The sequence below is a fragment of the Astatotilapia calliptera genome, chromosome 1 (assembly GCF_964374335.1).
Source record: "Astatotilapia calliptera chromosome 1, fAstCal68.1, whole genome shotgun sequence".
Classification (NCBI taxonomy): domain Eukaryota; kingdom Metazoa; phylum Chordata; class Actinopteri; order Cichliformes; family Cichlidae; genus Astatotilapia; species Astatotilapia calliptera.
In genome coordinates this window covers 12,805,309-12,827,843 of record NC_137422.1, presented here as the reverse complement: position 1 = coordinate 12,827,843, position 22,535 = coordinate 12,805,309, and the positions used below count along the sequence as shown (strand labels likewise).

The 22,535-nt window shown below is 40.4% G+C and overlaps 2 protein-coding genes across 7 annotated transcripts in view; both read left to right on the top strand.

Annotated features, from left to right (window-relative positions):
• Positions 1-4,978: 4,978 nt before the first annotated feature.
• Positions 4,979-15,670, top strand: LOC113019408 (mortality factor 4-like protein 1). 6 transcript variants are annotated; one of them, XM_080308620.1, is made up of 13 exons: positions 4,992-5,192; positions 5,541-5,587; positions 5,682-5,749; positions 5,867-5,953; positions 7,287-7,367; positions 7,562-7,587; positions 7,797-7,885; positions 8,193-8,294; positions 8,737-8,825; positions 9,586-9,758; positions 10,904-10,944; positions 12,946-13,030; positions 15,101-15,670. In XM_080308620.1, the coding sequence occupies exons 1-13, from the start codon at positions 5,153-5,155 to the stop codon at positions 15,109-15,111; spliced, it is 939 nt and encodes a 312-aa protein (XP_080164746.1). In that variant the 5' UTR covers positions 4,992-5,152; the 3' UTR covers positions 15,112-15,670. The 6 variants fall into 6 exon arrangements, 4 of the variants coding, with proteins under 4 accessions (XP_026018913.1, XP_080164746.1, XP_080164661.1 ...); XM_080308535.1 differs by having other exon boundaries at positions 10,829-10,944; XM_026163128.2 differs by lacking the exon at positions 10,904-10,944 and having other exon boundaries at positions 4,979-5,192.
• A 2,785-nt stretch (positions 15,671-18,455) lies between these two features.
• The window catches only part of uacab (uveal autoantigen with coiled-coil domains and ankyrin repeats b), a 39,324-nt gene continuing 35,244 nt past the window's right edge, over positions 18,456-22,535 (top strand). The window contains exon 1 of the mRNA XM_026163098.2: positions 18,456-19,014. Coding sequence (XP_026018883.1) covers positions 18,967-19,014 — 48 coding nt within the window. The 5' untranslated portion in view covers positions 18,456-18,966. The remainder of the gene's footprint in view (positions 19,015-22,535) is intronic.

Sequence of the window (22,535 nt, the reverse complement as noted above, 5' to 3'; positions counted from 1 at the left end):
CCCCCCAAGGAAGATGCTCCTGGGGAACCCCCCGACGCCCTAAGCCTGTCCCTACCCCCACACCAATCACAACAGCGAAGGTGGGACCAACTATGACCCCCCACCCCCACTAGGTGATGGAGCTGATCAAAGGAGCCCAGAGCAATTGATCTGATGTGGTGGCAGAGGCTGTGTCAAGACTAATGTAATCTAATAGATAATTTCTATATTGGTTAGAATTAAGATTATTTTTATTTTTCCAGTTCATGAGGACTGTTTTCTTGGCTATGCATAGGGCAGTGAAAACCATATGGGCGATATTCTTATCTGAAGTGACATTATCTAAGCTGCCCAACAAACACACTAAGGGGGAAGTTGGAATGTTACATTTCAGACACTTCGATAAGTCTTCACATATCTCGCGCCAAAACTTCTGAACTGGTGGACAGAACCAAAGAGCGTGGATATAATTGTCCGGTGAATTGGTTTGGCAGTGTGAGCAGTTGTTGGTAGACGTAAAGCCCATCTTGAACATCCGATGACCTGTATAGTGCACTCTATGTAATATTTTGTATTGAATTAATTGAAGACTGGGATTTCTGATTAGATGAAAGGTTTTTAAGCAAATCTGAGACCAGAAGTTTAGGTCTAAGTTAACTGATAAATCCGCTTCCCATTTTGCAATAGGAAGTGATATTGATTCATCTGTTTTAGAAAGCATTCTGTATATTTTGGATAGTAATTTGGGGGGTTTAAGAGTAAGAAATTGAACCACACTTGGTGGTGTTTGTAGTTCAACTTGACCCGGTTTAAATTTCTTTTTTACTATGGATTTAATTTGTTGATATTCTAAAAATCTTTTCTTGTTGATCCCATATTGTGTAACTAGTCCGTCAAATGAAATAAATTCTGTTCCTTCTAGTATATGTTCTAAATATTTGATTCCTTTATCACTCCAATCTGAAAAGTTTATCATATTATTGTTTTGTAATATGTCAGGGTTGTTCCAGATAGGTGTACGTTTGCATGGGATTAATGAAGACGCCGTCAATTTTAGAAACTCCCACCATGCTGTCAGAGAAGAGCTGATGTTGATGCTTTTAAAGCATTCATGTTGTTGGATGTTTGAGCTGATAAATGGTAGATCTGAAATCTCTAGATTATTGCAGAGTGCTTGTTCTACATCTAGCCAAGGTTCATCTAAGAGGGTATGTTTTAGCCATCCTGAGATAAACTGAAGCCTGTTGGCTAAGAAGTAGTGCTGAAAGTTAGGTAGTTCTAGTCCTCCTTTATCCTTGGTCTTTTGTAGTGTTTTTAAGCTTATACGTGGGGGTTTATTTTTCCAAAGGAATTTGGACATACATGAATCTAGAGATCTGAACCAATCTTGTGGCGGTTTAGTTGGGATCATTGAGAATAAATAATTTGTTTTTGGTAAGACCATCATTTTTATAGCGGCAACCCTTCCCATGAGTGATATGGGTAGACATTTCCATCTAGCCAGATCATCTTCTACCTTCTTTAAAAGTGGGATATGGTTTAATTTAGTTAGATCTGCAAGCTTGGGAGAAACATTAATACCTAAATATTTTATATTTCCCGATTGCAGTGGTGTAGAAGAGGAATTATGGAGGGAGCAATTAATCGGTAGGACTGTAGATTTTGACCAGTTAATTGAGTAATCTGATATTCTTGCAAAAGAGTTTATCAATTCAATCACCCCAGAGATATTGGTTTGTGAATTTTGGAGAAAGAGTAACACATCATCCGCATAAAGGCTGATTTTATGTTCCACGTTCTTGCATTTTGTGCCCTTAATTACTGAATTCTGTCTAATTGCTGCTGCTAGTGGTTCAATAAAAATTGCAAACAGTGAAGGGGAGAGTGGGGATCACTGCCTGGTGTCCCTCAGGAGACAGAAGCTGGAGGATGTCTGGTCATTTGTTCTGACACAAGCTGTTGGGGAATTATATAATATTTTTAACCAGTTAATGAAAGAGGATCCAAAACCAAATTTGTGTAAAGTTGCAAATAGAAATTTCCAGTTAACTCTGTCAAATGCTTTTTCTGCGTCTAAAGAGAATATTGTATTTTCTAGGTTTTTACTGTATGAGTAGTCTATCAAATTAAGTAATCTACTGCGTTACTAAAACCATGATTTTTTTTGCAAGAATGTCTCATGACAGTGACGTAAGCGAGTGCAACGTTCATGACAACAGCTGTGTGCAGATCAACAGTGCATCATATATTGAGTGCAGAGAGAGTATGAGCGTGCAGCGTTTAAAGCGTGGAAGTACTGACCTTATTTTGAGTTTGATTCCATAAAAAGTGACAAAAACATTAGTGTCCGTTGTGCGTGGGAAGAAAACTTCTTTTTACAGCGAAAAAAAACCCCTAAACTTCCGAGCAAGCACCAAGTGCGCTAAGATGTAATGGGAAATTCACAGAGAAACTCGCGGATTCTTCCACTGACCGCTGCGGCACACCTGCACCAGGGTAAACCTCCGCCTATGCCACTCCTGCTTTACAGGTGAAAATAGAGCAACAGGACCGCTAATCTTTGATGTTATTTATTTTCTGCTGTGTTTTATTTGCATCTATTTGAAAGACTGAGTGTAAACACACAAAAAATATATATTTTATGTGCTGGAATGTGCAGAAAATAAGTTTAAATGTTAAACAAATTTCTTCCAGTCAGAGAATGTTGCATGTAATTTAATTTTTGCTTGATGCATAAAGTTAAAAGGTTAAAACTAATAAAACAAGTTTTAAAAAGAGACTTTTCCATTTGATTACATTTTGTATGATGGATTATGCAGAAAAAGTAGAATTGGGCTGAAAGATCTATCGCTTTATCACCTCTTCAGGTTGTAAATCGTGTTTTAAAAAAGTAACTAAGTAACTAAGTAATTAATTACTTTTGAAAATAAGTAATCAGTAAAGTAACGGGATTACTTTTTGGGGGGAGTAATTGGTAATTAGTTACTGATTACTTTTTTCAAGTAACTTGACCAACACTGCTCCTAAAACTTCCCCCCTCCCTAAACAACTAAATGCCTTGTTGCCATATCATTTTTTTGGATTGGTGACATGGTACATTTTTCGACCAATAGGAAAGGGAGGGGTTTTTTGGCTTTGTTTTTGCTCACAGGTGGAGAGCGCTTTTTAGGTTTTCCTTACAAAACACCGTTTTTACTGTTTCTTCCTGCAGTAAATATAAACAACAATAGTATTCAGGAAGCACACAAGCACAAACACACAAGATATCATTGGAAAGGCCAGAATGTCCTCTACTGAGTACAACAGGACTTATTAGGGTAGCTCAAATAAGTCAAAAATATATATAGACCATTAAAAAGGATAGGCTGGTTCTCAGGAAGTAATTTTGCTTCCAGGAGCCAGAACGGTTTGTCATTTTTAAAGTGTTCTTGGGCAACAGTCTGCCAAGATTTCTGAAGGTCTTTCAAAGTTTTTCTTTGGACATTGGCTGTTTTTCACTCATTTTCAGTCCAGTCCTTGATCTGGACTATTTTCAGAGGAATGTTTTGTTTGTTAAGCTACTTGCAACTGGAAAGTCAGTAGCAACAGGTATTATGGAGTGATGAATCCAGATTTGAAACTTTTCTCATCATCAATATGTACGGATGAGTTCTGGAGAGAAGTACAACAGTGAGTGTCTACAGCCATCTGCAAAGGACGGCGGAGGCTGTGTAGTGGTTTAGGCCTGCATTTCAACCAGCAGTGTTTAGGAAGCTTGCCAAAATGATGGCATAATGAACACAGAAAAGTACCATGAGATTTCCATCTACTACTTGGAGATGGTGTGATTGGCAACAGCTTGTTCACCATTATAATGATCCCCAAAACACTGCCAGTGCAGTCAAAGCATACCTGGATAGGTATGCCAATCCAGTTCAGTCATGGATTGGCCTCCCCAGAGCTCGGACCTCAACATTATTGAAGCAGTGTGGGCTGATCTTAAATAATCAGAGAACAGAACAAAAGGCAGCCAGCATTGATAGAAGAAACTATTTAAAGAAACTTTAATGTAGCTTGATTAAGAAAGTTCAGGATTTGATAAAGAATACAGGTGGTCTTATCAAATATTGACTTTACTATATTTACATGTATCTTTGTCCATGTTTCAACAAATAATAGCACCTATTTGATAATTTACTAGTACACTGAAATGAGAGTGACTCAGGACTTTGGCGCAGTATTGTATTGCATGAACTTCCCTGACCTGCAAATGAAAACACTTAGAATTTGGCACATTTTATCCTTGCAATTAAAAATACATATATCTCATATGATGTTGTGATTGCAGTGTGACAACTCAGAGTTCATGAGAAATATGTGGCCCAAAAATTGTTTGCCAGCCAGAAAAGGCTAAAAACTCCTGGCACGCTGAGGGCACAAAAATTTCATCCTTCTTCTGTCTGTTGCTTGACAGAAATATAACTACATTTACGATGTTTAGAATCTGTTGGTTTGTGGCTATATAAGACCAAAAAAATTAAAACTTGAAAACCTACAGCTGGTTGAAGCCAGCATGTGACTGGGTGAGCACTGCCCCTGATGATGTTTTGTGCTCATTTGAGGTAGGTGGCAATGCCCTCCAGGGATAGCAACTGGCAGCCAGTAATCTTTCCCTCTGTTTTTACCACTCCTTACATGGCATACAGTCTGGATACCACACTGGTAAGCATTAGAAATTATTCAACTGCAGCACCATAGAAAGAAATGAGCAGTCTCCCCTAATGACACCTTGAGAAATTTAAACGCTACTAATACTGAAGGGGCTGGGTTTTTCCTGCAGACAAATCACCTCTTGGATGTTAGTGGTGTGTGTGTGTGTGTGTGTGTGTGTGTGTGTGTGTGTGTGTGTGCGCGCGCGCGCGTGTGTAGTAGATATTTGCATATTTATGAATATACAATCTTTAGTCTGCCTGAAAGTCAGAGAAAATCATTGTCTGTACGAGTTTGACGAGGAGCATTTGAACGCAGCACGCCCCCAGGGGCTTGACGGTGGTCAGGTGACCCGCAGCAGGCAGGCCATTCTCGGCTTCCCCTGGCTTTGGCTCCAATGTCGGAGGTGTTTGTGCCTGGAAGAAATGGACTCTGGCAATGCAAGAATTTAATCATTCAGAGGTCCGAACAGTTGACTCCGTGAATGGCGCCAAAACAGGACCCTAAACCGAAATTTCAAGAAGGTCGGTAGGGGGGAAAAAAGCACCGATGATGCCCAGTTAGCGGCTGGAAGGGGGCGGGTTTGTTGTTGTTGTTCTTGCAGCTGCAGCTCGACGATGGTGATCCCTAGGGAAGGCGAAAGAGGCTTTATAAAGCTCTGATATCAATGAAAACATAGCTTACGTTGACGTAACATCGCAATGAAGCGCATACAATAAAGCTAGCTCAAGCTTTACAGACGCTAACGGAAGGCTAACTGTTAGCTAGCTTTGCTGTTCATGCTCTGCGTTAGCGGCTCGTTTGATTACATTAGTTGTGGGTGTAATGAACATCATAACGTGCTTTTGACATTAGTTTTCCCCTCCTCGTAGGTGAAAGAGTCCTGTGCTTTCACGGGCCATTGCTCTATGAAGCAAAGGTTTGTCCCGATACTTTATGAGGGTCTTATTACTCATTTATTCCCAGTTAAAAATAAACTGATCCAAGGCCTGTGTGTTTTCTCGCTTTTACAGTGTGTCAAGATCAACGTAAAGGATAAGCAGATTAAATACTTCATTCATTACAGCGGATGGAACAAAAAGTGAGCAGCTTGAGTTGAATATAGGCTGACATTTCTCTCTGTGCGTCTATTTGGATAGGAATTATAACACTGTGATGACGTTTGAGAATCTGTGATGGGTTTTTTCTTCCTTTGCAGCTGGGATGAATGGGTTCCTGAAAGCAGAGTTCTCAAATATGTGGACAGCAACCTTGCCAAACAAAAAGAGCTTCAAAAGGCCAATCAGTGAGTTAACCTCTTCCCACACAGACATGACCAAGAAGTGTTTTTGTGTTTTCGGTTCTTCCTAATGTCCAGTCAGCTTTTTAGAGTTTCTGTCAAAGAAAAGCAGCGAGAAGAAAAGTAGGGGGCCGTTTGTGCTCTGTTTTGGGCATGACTGGATAAATTTAGAATTTGTAGCTTTTAGAGTTGACATTACACAATATGGTCTGCCCAATCGCATCCAATTACAGATTCTTGGGAGGTAAAGTAAATAAGTAAATGCTATATCAATATATTGATCAGTATTTTTGTGTGGATACATACGTATATAATCAGATTTTCACTATACTGTTTTTGTGATATCTTAATGTTAAAATCAGCTTTATTGCGAGTTCCGTAGTATTTACAGGTCATTTTTGTTTTCCCGTGAACAAGAATGAATCAAAAATAAGATAAAATGGAGAGCTATAAGAATATGAGATGCATATGTTAAAATAAGTATGAAATATCAAAGTATAAATATGAATTACACAAGCTATATTAAAGCTTACATACAGTTGTATAGTTGTTACTGTCAGTGTATATAAATATAGTGTGTACATGGATTCTTATGAAGCTTATATGGATTATTCTAGTCTGTGTATGTTATGGTGCAAATGAGGAAACGTCAGTGTGAGACTGAATGTGTAGGTAGCACCAGTATTGTTCTCTGTACACAAGAGCAGCAGAAAAGTCCTTTAAGTAAAGGCTGAACGTTCTTTATTCTGTTTTTCAGATATTTTCAGAAATCTCAGATATCATTAGATATGTGTTTTTGTGATTAACATGAACTTTACTGTCAGTTCTGCCATATGATATACATGATACGTAATATTAGACATATTTAACACATAAAGTTATGTTGATAGGGGAAAACGGCGGGGTGGTTTTTACTTTTCCAGAAGAGATTGTACAACTTATTGAGCAACGTGCCACGAGAACACTGTCTGACTCCACATCACACACCACTGTCTGCAAATGGAACAGAGTGTTTTGTAAACAGGCTACACAGCAGGTAGCTATGCATGTTAGCAGTTTTTTAAATGCCAGATGCCCTTGGTGATTTGTGTCTCCTCCCAGAATCGACCCAGGGATCTTTAACTTATTTGTAAACCGCTACACTGTGAGGCCACTTTGGAAACAGTTAAGTCAGTGCTGCAGACAGTGTATTTCTAAAATACCCCCCCACCCCCAATCAAACAGCAAGGCCGTGTCTGCATCACCACGGTGTGATACATCACTACAACTCAACGGTGGTCAGTAAAAGTAATTTAGATACATTTCTATAATTGTGCTCTCTCTTGATTTTTTTCTGCAGGGATCATTATGTTGAGGGAAAGATGAGGGGCTTAGCACCAAGCAAGAAGATTGCTGCTGTGCAGCAGAAAAATGTTGATCTGTGAGTGTCCAGCTTCTTTTCCCTCCTGTAATAATTCATTTAATAACTCAGTTCTTGTGATGCAACCTTGATGATATTATTTATTAAAGTGCTATATGCTCGCATGTAGTCAAAGCAATGAATTACATTAAGACAACTTGAGGTATATGTGTCAAATCATAAGAACAATCATGATGTCTTTTTTTGCATTGTAGGAAAGTGAAAAAGGCAAAACAGAAGAGTAAGTCAAATATTTGTACAAAATGTTTATTGAATTTTGTAGCTTTCTTCCAGAATATTTTTTGTTCTTATAGTAAAGATCTTTGGTGTTGTGGCTTCATGAGGTTCAAGTACTGTTGTATTTATGGAGTCTGATGCGATCTGAGACTTATTAATAAACATATTCACCTTTTATTTCTGTGTATTATTTAAGCTGTCCTTTTCTTTTAGCCCCAGGGCCAGGTGAAGGTACCAGCAGCGGCGAGATGCCCCAGGGGCCACGAAAGAAGAGGGCTCGGGTTGATCCCACAGTGGAGAGTGTATGTATCATCATGTATTGGAACTGGACTTTTTATAAGAATAACAACTGAGCTTCTTTCTTGAGGTGTGAGCAGAATGAGGAAAATACTGAGATGTTGGGGGGGGGGAAGGTCCACACTCAAGGCAGTACAAAACATCCTGGTCCTGTATCATTTCTTCAATAAGCTTGTGAAATTGTTCAAAGAGTCAGTTATTCCTGCATGAGTGAACCAGTCTACCCCGTGGGTGTAAAACCCACACTTGCTATCACAAATACACAAAAACTTTTAAAAGCAGCAAGGTCATATAGTGTGTGTGTGTATCCAGGAGGAGATGTTCACCAACCGTGTGGAAGTGAAGGTGAAGATCCCAGAGGAGTTGAAACCCTGGCTGGTGGATGACTGGGACCTCATTACCCGACAGAAACAGGTGAAAATAAAATCACAGCAGGTTTCACTTGTTTCCTTCATATTTATCCATATATTTATGGAAATGCGATGGCTAGAAATGTCAGGTTCTGGACCACTTGTGCTCGTTTGTCTCTGATTGCACAATGGATCCCAAAATCTTGGGTCAAACTGACCCACCCAATACGTGATATAGTGAAGCAACACTGCTAATGACAGCTGGACCTCTGGCTACCGCTCACATCCTAAACTGCAGTTTCTAATGGACAGGTCTGAAGAGAGCGCTTCAGCCAGAATCACTATCTGGAGCATGCTCATTTGTTCTTCTCATTTCAAAGTCAGAACATGCACAGGATGCTCTGCAATGTAGGACTGAGAGTAAATGTTACAGTTGAGTTTGAAATGAGTTGATGTCTGGATGTTTTTATTGATGGAAATGCTTGTGTAACATTTCTGTTGCTTAGTTATTTCATCTGCCAGCTAAGAAGAATGTAGAGACCATCTTGGAGGACTATGCAAACTACAAGAAATCAAAAGGAAACTCGGACAATAAGTAAGAGTAAACATCCTGACGTTCTCAGAATAATGGAGGCGTGAGGAAGCACTGATATCCTGTGATGAAAATGTTCAGCGGCACAGCATCTGTCAACCACATAAGACTTAAATTCCTTCCACTTTACAAATTTGCTTTTAATAGAGATACTTGTAAACACTTACTAACACATATACCATTAGCTGAACTATATTTTTAAGGGCACAACACCACTGATCTCACTAAAACTGTAAGTTGTGCATTTTGTGCATTATAGCCTTCACAGTAAGTCAAACAGTGCTTTTAAACCACAGGAATTCTTTTAATTATTTTGGATACACGACTCAATTTTTTCCCTCTCTCAGAATTGTGGAAACTGGGCGCTAACTCATTTTTTAGGCTCTTTTTTAAAGCTTTTTTTTAGGCATCCTTTATCTGAGTACTTCTTTAAATATCACAGCATGCTGCCTTTTTGCATCAAAATAAAAATACACCAGAATAAGTAAGTTTTTGTAGTCTTTTTTTCTTTTTTTTAATAGTCTGTAGCCAGTTATTGGGGTGGCAGTTGCTGTTACCAGTCTTCTTATAATAGTACTTGTGTGCTTTCTCACATTTGCTGCATCACAGCGCAACAAAAACAACTTTGAGAAGAAGTAAGCCCAGTGATTTCTCTCATGCAACTGTTCAAAACTGTACTATTGACTGTTCTATAGAGAGCTGACCTCTGCTGTCTCCAGTTATCTCTCCAAATACGTGACTTTTCTCTTCTCCGTTCGCTTAGGGAATATGCTGTGAGTGAAGTGGTGGCAGGGATCCGGGAGTACTTCAACGTCATGCTGGGCACTCAGCTGCTTTACAAGTTTGAGAGGCCGCAGTACGCCGAGATCCTGGCCGAACACGCGGATGTGCCAATGTCTCAGGTGTATGGAGCACCGCACCTGCTGCGTCTGTTTGGTAGGAACACGTGAAACATAGACAGTGTATCCGGAAAGTGTTCACAGCACATCAATTGTTCCACATTTTGTGATGTTACAGCCTTTTTCCTAAATGGATTAAATTCATTTTCACCTCACAATTCTACACACAGTATCCCATATTGACAAAGTGAAAACAGTTTGCTTTAAAATTCTTGCAAATTTATTGAAAATATAACATTTGCACACGTTTTTACGTATTTGTTCAATACTTTTTTGAAGCACCTTTGGCAGGGGCTTCTCCCACTTTTCTTTGCTGTACCTCTCCATCTGGTTGGATGGAGAGGATCACTCCACAGCCATTTTTAGATCTCTAGGGGTGTTCAGCGGTGTGAAAGTCTGGGCTCTGGCTGGGCCACTCAAGGAAATCCAAGAATAAAGCCACTCTTTTGATATCTTGGCTGTGTGGTTATAGTCATTGTCCTGTTGGGAGATGAATGTTCTCAGTCACCTCCATGACTAAGGCTCTTCTTTCCCAATTGCTCAGGTTCGTCATGAGGCCAGTTCTAGAGATGAGGAAGGCCAATGGTGCTCAGTGGAAGCTTCAGTGCTGCTTCAGTTTTTCTGTACCCTTCCCCAGACCTGTGCCTCAGTACAATCCTGTCTCCAAGGTCTACAGACACTTACTTGGACTTCATGGCTTAGTTTGTGCTCTGACATGACCTGCAACTATGAGACCTTATATCGACAGCTATGTTTCTTTCCAAATCATGTCCAGTGAACTGAGTTTACCACAGGTGGACATTCAAGCTGTAGAAACATTTGAACAGATGATCAGTGGAAACAGGATGCGGCTGAGCTCAGTTTTGAATGTCATGCAAGTTTGCAGACTGTTTTTTTTTTAACTTTGTCATTATTCAGTATTGAAAAAAAAATGTAATCCATTTTGGAACAAGGTTGTAAAATGACAATGTGTGGAACAAGTGAAGGACTGTGAATACTTTCTGGATGCACTGTAAACTATATGAAGCGTAATCAAGTTCGCACTTGGTAACAAGAAAAAAACAGAAAAAAAATCTTAAATAAATTTGGTCGCTGTTTGCTTCACAGATGCTTGTTTGGGCATCTCAGACTGTTTGTGTTCGAAAGTCCTGCTCCATGATGAAATGATAACTCTTGTAACAGGGCGGACCTTAGCGGCTGGAAACACAGTGAGATGGACCAAGGCAAGAGTAGTGGAACAAGAATGCATTTATTTCCTATACAGCTCTCCTTACAACAATTAACTTGTCAAGCTTCTTCACAGCACAAAAAAATCCACGCTCTAATGACAACTGGCAGCCTTAAATATGTTCAGCTGTCACAGACTTAACCATTATTCCACTCTCAGGTAAATTCTTAAATCCCAACCTTCCCCCACAGTATACAATATATCAATAAGAATACATAAATACATTTTCACATTTACATATTAATAAATATTTCACACTTTAATGTTACACCAAACCCAATATTATAAAAACCCAGAAACCCAAGCACAAAAAGATTCACCACACTCTTTACCCATGGTCTCTCCTGGAACCTTTAAATGGTGTCTGGACCCCCGGGGAAACATTTGCCCAAACACCTTGAAGAAGACACAGGCAAGAAAGGTGAGTAATCATTAACTTACAAACACTTATTTGCACCACTTTTATCCCTAGATTTCACACACACATTTGCATTAGTTTTCCTTACTGGTAAACCTTAATCACAATCTCAATCACCATTCTTCTCTCCTGACAGACAACCACCACATTCCTTGACGAGGAGCAGCTGCGCAGGATCTGAAATAAGGCCACCAACTGATTTTAAAATTCCCAATAAATAGTCAATATTTAAACTGCTTGTGTGCAAATCCATGCTTAAAGTGCAATGCTCATAAAGTGCTTGATAAGGTGCTTTTAATAAAGTGAAAGGTGTGCTCCAAAGTGCTATACATATAATATAATATAAATAAATGCAGTAAGGGAGTCCTCTTCCTTACAACTCTTCATTTTCATTTTAGAAAAAGGAGACAAAGTCACAGAGAGCCTAATGAATGTGCTAGGTAGAGTAAGTGAGAGCAAGATTGTGTTGCTGTAACAAGGCACGTCCCACTGTTAATTTCATTTACACTGAAAACCACAGGATGATACGGTTAAACTCCTCGTTGGCTTTTAACCTGGGAGGACAAAAACCTGGGGACACGGTGCACAACTCCATAAATGCTGAGCTAAAGGGAGAGAAAAAAGTGGTCTCACTCTACTGAAGACCTCTGTTTGGTCTCAGTGGCCTACCTGAAGACCCAGATCTCATTAGCAGTGATGCTCCTCCGCATGAACGTTGCTTCAAAGAAGTTGATTTTGCTCTCAGTGCAAGTTTAAATTGCAGTTGCCAGTCAGATCAGAACTTCCAAAGACAGAAAAATAGTAGGAATGCAGTACAAAGTGGCAAAATTTGAAGCTGGAAACATTTTTTTGCTTTTCACGGGCACAAGGCCCATTAAAAGTATGTGTTCCTAATCATCATGCTTCTTTTTACATGTCGCAGCAGAATTTATATCTGCTCCTTTCAGTTCAGTTAATTCAATATTTCTGGTTCACCTTTTAAGCAGTTTTGTAAATTCGTGGATGAAAGTGCTAAATAGGCTCGAAGAGAAGTCCCAATGTAAAAGGATTGAAGTATTAGTTATTGTACACAAAATAGCTTTATGGCTACTTCAACTATGATGACTCATCTGGATTGTTAGACGTGACTGAAATTAGCTGAAATTTCATTTTATTATTATTTTTTCCTAACAGTCTGGAAAAATGTCAGAGGCCTCCACCTGTAAAACCATTCCTGTTTTGGGGGGTGTCTCATTGTTGCCCCTCTAGCTCACATGTTGATAATTTCATTCACACCAAAGCACCAGACAACCCCCTCTGCTACTGAACTAACCAGATTAAAATCCCACATTTAACTGACTTTATGCTATACTCTCATTACAACTTGGTCCTTATTCCCTGATTTTCTTTTAAGCAGTTTATTTAAAGTATTATTTATTTAGATGTTTGTAGCACCAGTCAGTTTATTTGAAAAGTAGGCTTCTCCCCTCTTTATGTCACATTTTTCGATTGTGGTGATGTTATAGAAATCTTACCTCAATCCCCAAATTTACCGTATGCAATGCTGCTCATACGCTGTATGTTGTCCTCCACCAACAGTTCGTATTGGAGCCATGCTGGCCTACACTCCCCTGGATGAGAAGAGTCTGGCTCTGTTGCTCAGTTACCTCCAAGATTTCCTCAAGTAAGCTTTTAACTCCCAGCACAACACCAGTCACTCCATGTCATGTTTGGCCGATTCTCAAATGTCATGTTGTATTCACATTCACATTAGTGCAGCCAGGCTTGTTGCAGTTCCTCAAAACATAAGCCATGAAATCGATTTTCTGCTCTGGAAAGTATTTTTCTTGAGACTAACCGTACACGTTGCAGCGCGTTATGACAGACTGAGGTACCGTGCCGTTCTTTGGGACTGAATCCAAATTGAAATTGGTCTCTTAGATCACTTGTGCGTGATGTTTAGTTGTTTTGATGTGTCAACAGCACTGCGGATACATCTACACTAACTGATACAGTGGTGACATAACATGACTTGCAGATATGGTACGGTCTATATGGTTGGCCTCGGGCTGTGTGAGAGACATGATTGAGAGAGAAAGTAATTCTGACCTCTCCCCTCTTGAACAAAAAAAGACCTGCAGGGCGGAGACACTCCTTTTTTATATATAGAAGTCTTTTCAGCTGAAGGACAGGAGTGTGACAGGATAAAGCACCCATGCACACCTAACCTGTAGGGCCATGACTTCATACCAAGGCGTGTTTCAGAATGGTGCTCTATGAGTGAAGTACAGCCAGGCAGGGGAAGAACACATTTGCAAACCGCTGTTGTAGTGCAGCAACATTCACTCTCTGGGCCTGTGTGTCATGGTTATCACAATGGAGGGAAGCAAGAATGATGAAATTTGGCAACTCCAGCCAAAGCTTATCTGAAAATTGGGTGCAAATCCACCCAGCCAATAAAATCTGGCCATTATTCGCTCCAGAGTTTTGTCATATCCCAAATGCCCTGCCATGGGGTTATAATGAGGCGCTTGGAAAATCGTTTCTCGGCAGCTTTTTGGCACCAGCACCTGGTTGTGTTCCTCCTCTGTGCGACTCACTCGATAATGCTTATACTTAGTCAATACAAAGTGTGTGTAGGTCAGCACTGTGTCAGGGCGCACCATGTGACCATCAGTTCTTATCACTTGGTCAATGGATAGCTTAGGGTGTCATCAACACACTGCTCTGATGGGAAATCTCTCATAGAGTGAATTACAAGGCCTTCTTGTGAGGGCCCTGCCAGACGGCAGCATCGGACAACCCACAGATACTACATGCTCCTACAGGTCGTGAATGCATCCCCACACACTACCTCAACAGGTTATTACAAGTGCCCACTCTTCCTCGGGCCAGCGAAATGCCTTTGTTTTGGCCTGAAAGATCTCCATTAATCAGAATCAGAAAGACTTTATTTATCCCCAAGGAGCAATTAAGATACAACAGAGCAGCATGACGTTGAAGATAAGGACAGGGCATAAACAGGCAATAAGAGTGAGATAGTAAATACACAGAATATACTGTATATTTTAAAATTACACAGTTTTAAAATTAAAGTGACTGAGGGGTCATTTCCCTTGCCCAGTGCAATGGAGGGAACCACAGGGGGCAGTGGGAGCAGTGGTGAACCAGCCGAAACCCCACCCTGACACCACACACTGCTCCACCCCTCCCCTGCTGCTGAGCCACAAATCTCCCCCCTACACAAGTACATATGGAGGTTTTAATTTCTTAAATGCACCATCTTACTGCAGTTTCTTATCCTGACTGTTTTGCATAGAGAAGACGAAGGGTAGACAAAAATGCAGACACTGCTGTCATTTCCTATATAACTTGTAGACTTATTGAAGTAAAACACTGGTGATTTAGCTTTGAGCCTTCATCACCGATCCAAAGCGTAGTCATTTCCTTGATGCTTGGAAAGGTTTTTTTTTCTTTATAAGAATAAGAAAACATAAACATTCTCATTGAGTTCTCAATATGACTTTCCCATAAAGTTTTTTTTTCTGCCAGTTTGTTTACATACATATAGAATCAAACTAAACTCGACTTTTATTCAGAGTTGTAATTTGGCAGCAAAGCATCTGCCACAATCTAATCTTACTGTAACAGTCATTTTGTAAATGCATGAGCCTGACGACTGCTGAACAACACACTCTGCACCAGGCGTTCCTGCTTCCCTCCTCACTGACAGTCAGTTGTTTGTTTCCTTCAGGTACCTGGTAAAGAATTCATCGACCCTTTTCAGTGCCAGCGACTATGAGGTCGCACCCCCAGAGTACCACCGCAAAGCTGTGTGAGAGCTCTCAGCAAACCTCTTTCCTATTGAGACACCTCATCCCACTCTCCCAGACCACAACTGAAATATCCGTGACTACCCTTTGGATCGCAGTCTTTGGCGATATTTTTCACTTGAACTGATTTGCTTCCCCCGCCAGGGTCTCAGGAGCTCGTCACGGTTAAGAAGAAAAAAAAATTGTGAAACCTTTTTAACTGAGTCACTTTTCTTTTTTCCCCTTTTCCTTTTCATGTACCTTTTTTTTTTTCATATAAAAGTGTAGTTCTTCATCGTCCGTTACCACAGAGCAGCTCTTCTGTGTTTTTGCATTCCAGCTGATAGATATTTGTTGCATGTGGGTATTTATTGGTGTTTCTTCGGCCAAATGAGGTGCAGTTTAATGCTGGTCCTCAGTCAGTGTTCAGCAGTTAATGTTTTTGTATCTGTATCTTGTGTATTTGTATCAGTTTGTAAAAAGAAAAAAAAAATATATGTTTATACACAGTATCCAGCTCGTTTACTGTGCGTTCTTTTTCACATCAAGTAAATTATTTGGTTTTATCTCTCTCCTTTCAAGACATATCTTGCTGTAAATGTCGCTTATAATTAAAAGCAGCAGCAGGAAATGAAATTGAAAACAGAGAGCCATCCTCCTGCTAAGTTTTGGTTTAGTATTCACCTGACGAGACACAGGGTCAAAGTATCTTTCAATTACATGTGTTGACTGTTAAAGTGCAAATCAGTTTTCAGTGTTAATCCTGCAAATGTAAAACATCCAAAATGCCTACAACCAGATTTTGACACCACATGACAGACTACAACATACATATCCCCACATCAGCATGGGAAAATTACCAAGGAATTATTAAACATGATCCAGTCATGGAGTCTGATTCCTATATATGTTGGTGTGTGTTTGTAATTTGAAATTACTTTTACTGGTCAGTAAATGGAGTTCTGTGGACTAAAAAATGTGCCCTGAAAAATGTTGTATGAGAGTTAGAGAAATATACATATCATAAACAGTGCTGTGCAGATGTCTTGAGCCACCCCTCATTTCTTTATATTTTGCTTTTTTACATTTTTTGGAGTGCCTTTGAACAATAGTTCTTCAGGGTTCTTGGAGGTCTTTTTTTATGCAGTGGCTGCTTTTTTACTCATTTTCAGTTCAGTCCTTGTACCTGGCCATTCTAAGAGATAGGTTTGTTTCTTTAAGCATAGAGTCACTCAGTGTCAGGGGTGAACCAGTGCTGTCTACAGACAAAGAACCTATTTTAAAGTATTGTTGGATACTTTATGATGCACACTTGGGTGGACAAAAAAAACTTCAAGATATGAGTCTGTAAGTTGCTTTTACTTGTCTGCACAGAAACACAGGCACTTCAGGTCAGCGGAGCTGCGCTCTGCAGGCTGTCAGTGCACTAAACGAATCAGGGCCTCTATGACCAACTCTAAGGACGCCCAAGCTGCCCCAACCCTTCCCTGTGCGAGCTTCACTCATGGGAATCATACTTCACCTACTCAAACATATGTCCAGAATAATGAAGATGTAAATAAACGTTAACAATAAGTAACCCAATAAAATAAAATGATGCCCAGTATCTATGAAAATACATTCTTCTGTGTCCCAACATTCAATGAGTCCCACATTTACTAGCAGTCTGTCCTAAAAACACATCATTTTGTCCCATTTATTTTGTTGATTTTATGAAATAGTCCAAAAAATTCACAGTTTGACAGACACAAAATTGGATTTTTGCACCAACAAGGTGATTCCCAAAGAGCTATCAGCCCAACACTTGGCAGTCTGTGCATGCTGTGCAGTGTGTCTTTAAAATATTTGCTGGTCTCAGTGGAAGGGTGGCTGTCAATAAGTTATTCTTAAGTAAGGGAAACGGGGAGAAAAGGCTGAGGTATGTCAAAGTGGGTAAGAAATCCTCAGAATTGTACACTTCGGTCCTGAAGCACCGTTTTTGTCTGTACTACATTTAAAAGTTGCATGTGTATAAATTTTTGTGTTTAATTATAGTTGTACACAGCACATCTGGAGTCAGGATGGAACCACAGGAGCAGCGTGTTAGGGACACACTGCTTCCATTCCAAGGACTCTTGCAGGTTAATCCACCTATGATACTGATGACAAATACTGCATATAAATATGGATTAAACACTACCATTTTTTATCTGCGCATGAGCTGTGAATGCGGGCACACTGTGGGTGTGGCAGGTAAAAAATTCCTGACAGCGAGCAAATGCTGACACCATGACACCTGCCTCAGTCTGTGATTTGCAGTCAAACGTTTAATGCCAGGTCACTGCACGCGGGTGCGCACACACCCAAATGTGTGGATGAGAAATGCTCTCCAAGGAAACGTGGCTGTGGTAAGGGTGTTGCCATGGGGACGTAGACAAAGGAAGAGACACGCAGCATCAAAGTCTCGGTCTTATAAAGTCTTGGTAGCTTTAAGGACAGTGAAAAATACAATATGAGAGGAACACCAGGAAATCCTCCTCTTGGGAATAATTCATGAGACCTGTTAATAGATGTTAACTGTTATTGAGTAGCATTGTAACAGTAAGCCTATATACCAGCTGTTATGTTAGTTTGCCTGTTTATTTACTGGCTGATTCACTTAATCACCCTGCTCTGGGTGACCACAAGAGGGCAGCCTTTTCCCTTCCCCCAATTTGCTATTGTTTTTCCCTCTTTGTAGATTTTACAGTTGAATGCACTTGATATATTTTTATGAGGCGAAATAAAGGGAGAGAGAAAAGAAGCATAAAACAGACTGTAAACTGAAGACAGCAGGGAGCAGTCTGCTAATTGAACACCTTATACTGACTATATTTGGATACATATCCTCGCTGTTTAATAATTTAATATTTAATCAGTCAACCACTGTAAACTTTGGCCTAAGAAAGTAATTTTCTTGTGACACACATTTGATATTATATTAACTCAGTCGTGTATCTAAAAAAAACCTTTAACATAAAAGAGTCGTTTAAAGACTCTTCAGAGCATTCCAATTCCAAACATTCCTATTCCAAATAATGGCAAAATAACAGCTTGTAGAGGAAAATCGATTTCATCACTGGTGTTGCACTTGCAAAAAAAAAACAAAAAAAACCAAAACTCTTACAAATGCTTTATGCTTTTGTTGTTGCTGTTTTCCTTTTTTCTTTGCAAGGTATAAAGTTACCAACCCTTCAAATAGGCTCATACGCGGGTAAACTGGTGAGATCTGTGAGGTGTTTAAGTGCACATTTCGATACAATACGTTGGACTTTGACATGAGGGCAATGACAGGTAAACGCACAGTTATTATTAAAATATGTTTCGGGGCACTCTGGGGAGGAGGGGGGATTAGAGGATATTGTGATGTTTAAACAGCAGATAGTTGTTTTTGTTTTTTAAATTCAGTTTACATCGATGTTTACAGGTAACTGTTTGTAGGTGTTTCATTCTTCAGGTAATCCTGACGTCACGCCGGGTTCTGTCCCAGGACGACTCCAACTATTCCCAGCGGCCACTCTCCAAGGAAGTCCCGCCCTCCGCAACTGCCCATTGGATTGAAGGTGAACAGAACGCGGTTGGTTTGGTTTGATTGGCTCACAGGTTGTCAGTCGCAGTGCGACGGGAGTTTCGGGAGTTTGAGGTTAGGCGTCAGGTGAAACCTGCTCTGTGAGGAAAACGGCGCAGATTAAACGTACTTTGCGACTACCTTCAGCATTGCTTTTGCACTTTTTAATGAACTTGTCCAGTGCGGGAAAAGTTTAACACCGGAGACCAACAACTTTAAAAGATGAAGAGCCTCAAGTATCGATTGAAAAAGCACGAAGTTACCATAACAGTAAGTTGATCGTTTGTTTTCTCGGTTTTGCTCATTTTCCCCGTTTCCCACCACTGGAGCGGTCAGCTGTGAGTTCATGGACGGCGCTGGGACCCGACGCTGTGTTGTACCTCCGCGGGTTGCTGTCTGTAACCCTCGCCTCTCTGTCTTAGCGACCACGCTAACCGCGGTCATGTTCCCACGGTGGCTGCCCGCGCGCTCCCCTGGAAAATAGACACCCCGCCAGCACGTTCAAGCACCTGCACACACACGCGCGCAAGCGGAGGTCGTGGCCTGCTCGACACAGATTATTATACTGCAGATTTAGGCCAGGTTCAGATTGTTATAACCTGGCCTAAATCTGCTGGAGCTGTGCTGTTGTTGTTGTTGTTGTTGTTGACAAAGCGCGCTCTGGAAGAAAGCACCACAATTCAATACCACAAAGTGCCTGTTCTGCTGTTTTTTTTTTTGTTTTATCACAGGGGACATTTGTGGTCATTAAAAAAACAAACAAAAAAACAAAAAAAAACGCTGTCGTGCACTTTGACCCACCTTTCATTTCTGTCTTGTGAACACACTGAGAGCTTTTAAATTATGTTTGTTTTTTGGTTGTTTAAATGCACCAGTGTGTTCTCTTTACCAGCCTACAGCTACTGAAACCATGTCCGTGAAACTTTTCTGTAGATCTGTTTAAGAAAAAGTCTGTAATCGTCTTCAGGATCCCGCTTGAACAAGGATTTAGTGTGGTGGTGAACTGCTTGTGTTTCTAATATTTTGTCCATCGTATTTGGATCAACATGAATGGTAGACATATTTGGAGACTGGAGCTTGGTGTTCCCCATTCAATGCTTACATAATGTAAAAGCAGGAAAAACAATGGTGCCTGTTTTATGTTTATTTTGTTTAACAAAAGCAGCGCATTATTATTTTTATTAATACACGATTAATTATTACAGAGCAGCAGACCTTCAAACTTGAGGACAGGTGGGCCTGAGTTGTTTACCGTGAAGTACGGCATGACATACATGACAAAGTTGGAATTGATTGGGTGGAATTGATTCTTCACAATCCAGCGATGACGTATGAACTTTGCTGAATAGACAGCCATCACAATTCTGCACAGTTCAGCATGCAGTGGGTGTCTGGCACTGCACTCTGTTTTCGGCTCCCAGCAATTACCATGAGAAAGGCACAAAGCCAGAGGAGCTGTGTGTGGTAAACTATCCGGCCCCCATTGAAATAAAAGGAGAGAGGGAGCGAAGAGAAGAGAAGCCTTTCGAGATTGAAATGGTATTGTATGTGTATTGACGGCTGTCTCACCCCCTCTGACAGAAGTAGAGACACCCTTTAAAAAAAAAAAGAAAAAGAAAAAAAGAACCATGAAAACCAAAAAAGCTTGCAGACTTTATGTTCCACTTGTTTCAAAGCACCCTGAGGAAAAGCTCGATGTGGGCTGTGTTGAGGAAACAGATGTGACATTTACACTGGGCTAAAATTCCCGTTGCATTCCTCTATGAAGGCAGAAGAGGAAATATTAGCACACCTACAGATAAAAGGTGTGTTTAAAAAAAACTCAACAAAACAAAACATGGGTAATAATTTAAAATGTTTAACAAACCTGTTCTGCTTCAGGTAAGATCTTTGTGCTTGCACTGGTAAACAAACACATAGAAGAAGTATGTCATCACCACCTGTTGCACTTTGAAATTTGTGAAACGCAAATCAACCAGTCAATCACTCACTGAGGCATTAAGGTGAACGGCATTAAGTGCTAAACGTTTTAGATGTGTGCCTCGCTCACTGGCTCACAATGAGGTGAACTTGCTTGCTCTTTCTGGGTAGCGTGACTAATCATTAAGAAATACATGCACATTTTTCAAGTAGGAGAGGCAATCATGGGAGTGGGGGGTATTGAAACTGTAACTCAATCCTGGCCAAAGAAAACAAATCCATGGAGGAAACTCCATCTTTCCCCACTCCTTTTGTAACTGTATCAGTTGTGCTCCCTGTTGTTGAAATTCAGAGAAAAAAGGTTTTGTTTTTTAACAAAGAAGCCATAAGCATCATATTTAGTGTCATTACCGTTGTCTTCCACAGTTGCCTGCTTATTGGCTAATCAGGTTTTCCTGTCACGCATTACCAAGAACTTATTTCAGCTGAGGAATGCTGACTATGTTACCAAACAAAGCTGAAAACTTAGTATCCAGGTTTCAAAATGCCATGGCATTCCCTTAATACCAGCTGTAGATTAAAGACAGGATGAAGTCTGTTGGTTTGGCTCACGGTTGCAAAAGGCAAGCCTCCAGTTTCAGTTATTCTTTTGTGTAGAGGCCTATTCTTCTGTGGAGAAGCGTGATTAACTACAAGGCTTCGTACGACAAGCATTGTCATGTTTAAATGCCATGATCATGTGATGGAAAGAAGCGACACAAGATTGTTTTTTCTGTCTGACAGTATGGGGCTGTACCTGTTCCACTCAGTTTAGCTGCTGATATTTTCTGAATGTTGAAGTTCACATGTAATCATTGTCTGTTCCTAAAAGACATTCCTTTGTGGAAAATAATATTGGGTTATGAAAAGCAGATCCCTATCAAAATAAAAATAAATATAAAGCAAAAAGAAAATGTGCCTAGGAATGTCCTCAGCAAGATTCCGATCAGCATTCCTCAAACATTTTAGATAACCACATACTCGGATTGCAAAAAAAAAAAAAAAAGTGATATCTGTTTGTTTCAGGAGATATCGGTGTGCTTTCAGAGCCGAGGCTACAGAGGTACGAGCAGAAAGTTATAACTCCAGCAGGGTAACCAGAGAAAAATGATTTCCTGGTTAGATTTGAGATTTGGCTGCACTGTCGCAGTATCTGCTTGTTGTCACAGTAGTAATAATAATAATAATGGATTGGATTTATATAGCGCTTTTCAAGGCACCCAAAGCGCTTTACAATACCACTATTCATTCACTCTCACATTCATACACTGGTGGAGGCAGCTACAGTTGTAGCCACAGCTGCCCTGGGGCAGACTGACAGAAGCGAGGCTGCCATATCGCACCATCGGCCCCTCTGGCCAACACCAGTAGGGTAAAGTGTCTTGCCCAAGGACACAATGACCAGGACAGAGAGCCCAGGGATCGAACCAGCGACCTTCCGGTTACAGATGCGATTCCCAACCCCCTGAGCCACGGTCGCCCCAGTAAACATCCATCGTGTCAGCTGGATTTTGTGCGTTCAGTACAGCCCGTGAAACTGAAATCACTGAGATGCACAAATGATTTGGTTATCAGAGAAGGAGACACTAAACCTGTCAGACATCAGTTTGAGTGCCTTGATGATAGAAAGTCTTTCTAATGCAGATTCATCCATGAGAGCCTTGTAAGACCAGGATGAGCAAAGCAAAACTGAGGTTTGGGGTTTTTTTTCTCGAGATATGGCTGTTAGAACCAGCTAAAATGTTCTGTGTTACTTGCCTATAGTTGTTTAATTCATTAGGGCTGCACGATTTTGCATAAAATGAGAATCACGATTTTTTGGCTTAGAATTG

Excerpts from the sequence above, each read along its gene's own strand:
- LOC113019408 (XM_080308535.1), top strand. The coding sequence starts at position 5,153 with ATGGCGCCAAAACAGGACCCTAAACCGAAATTTCAAGAAG. Across the intron at positions 5,954-7,286 it reads GAGCTTCAAAAGGCCAATCA|GGATCATTATGTTGAGGGAA; the intron begins GTGAGTTAACCT and ends TTTTTTCTGCAG. Across the intron at positions 7,886-8,192 it reads TTGATCCCACAGTGGAGAGT|GAGGAGATGTTCACCAACCG; the intron begins GTATGTATCATC and ends GTGTGTATCCAG.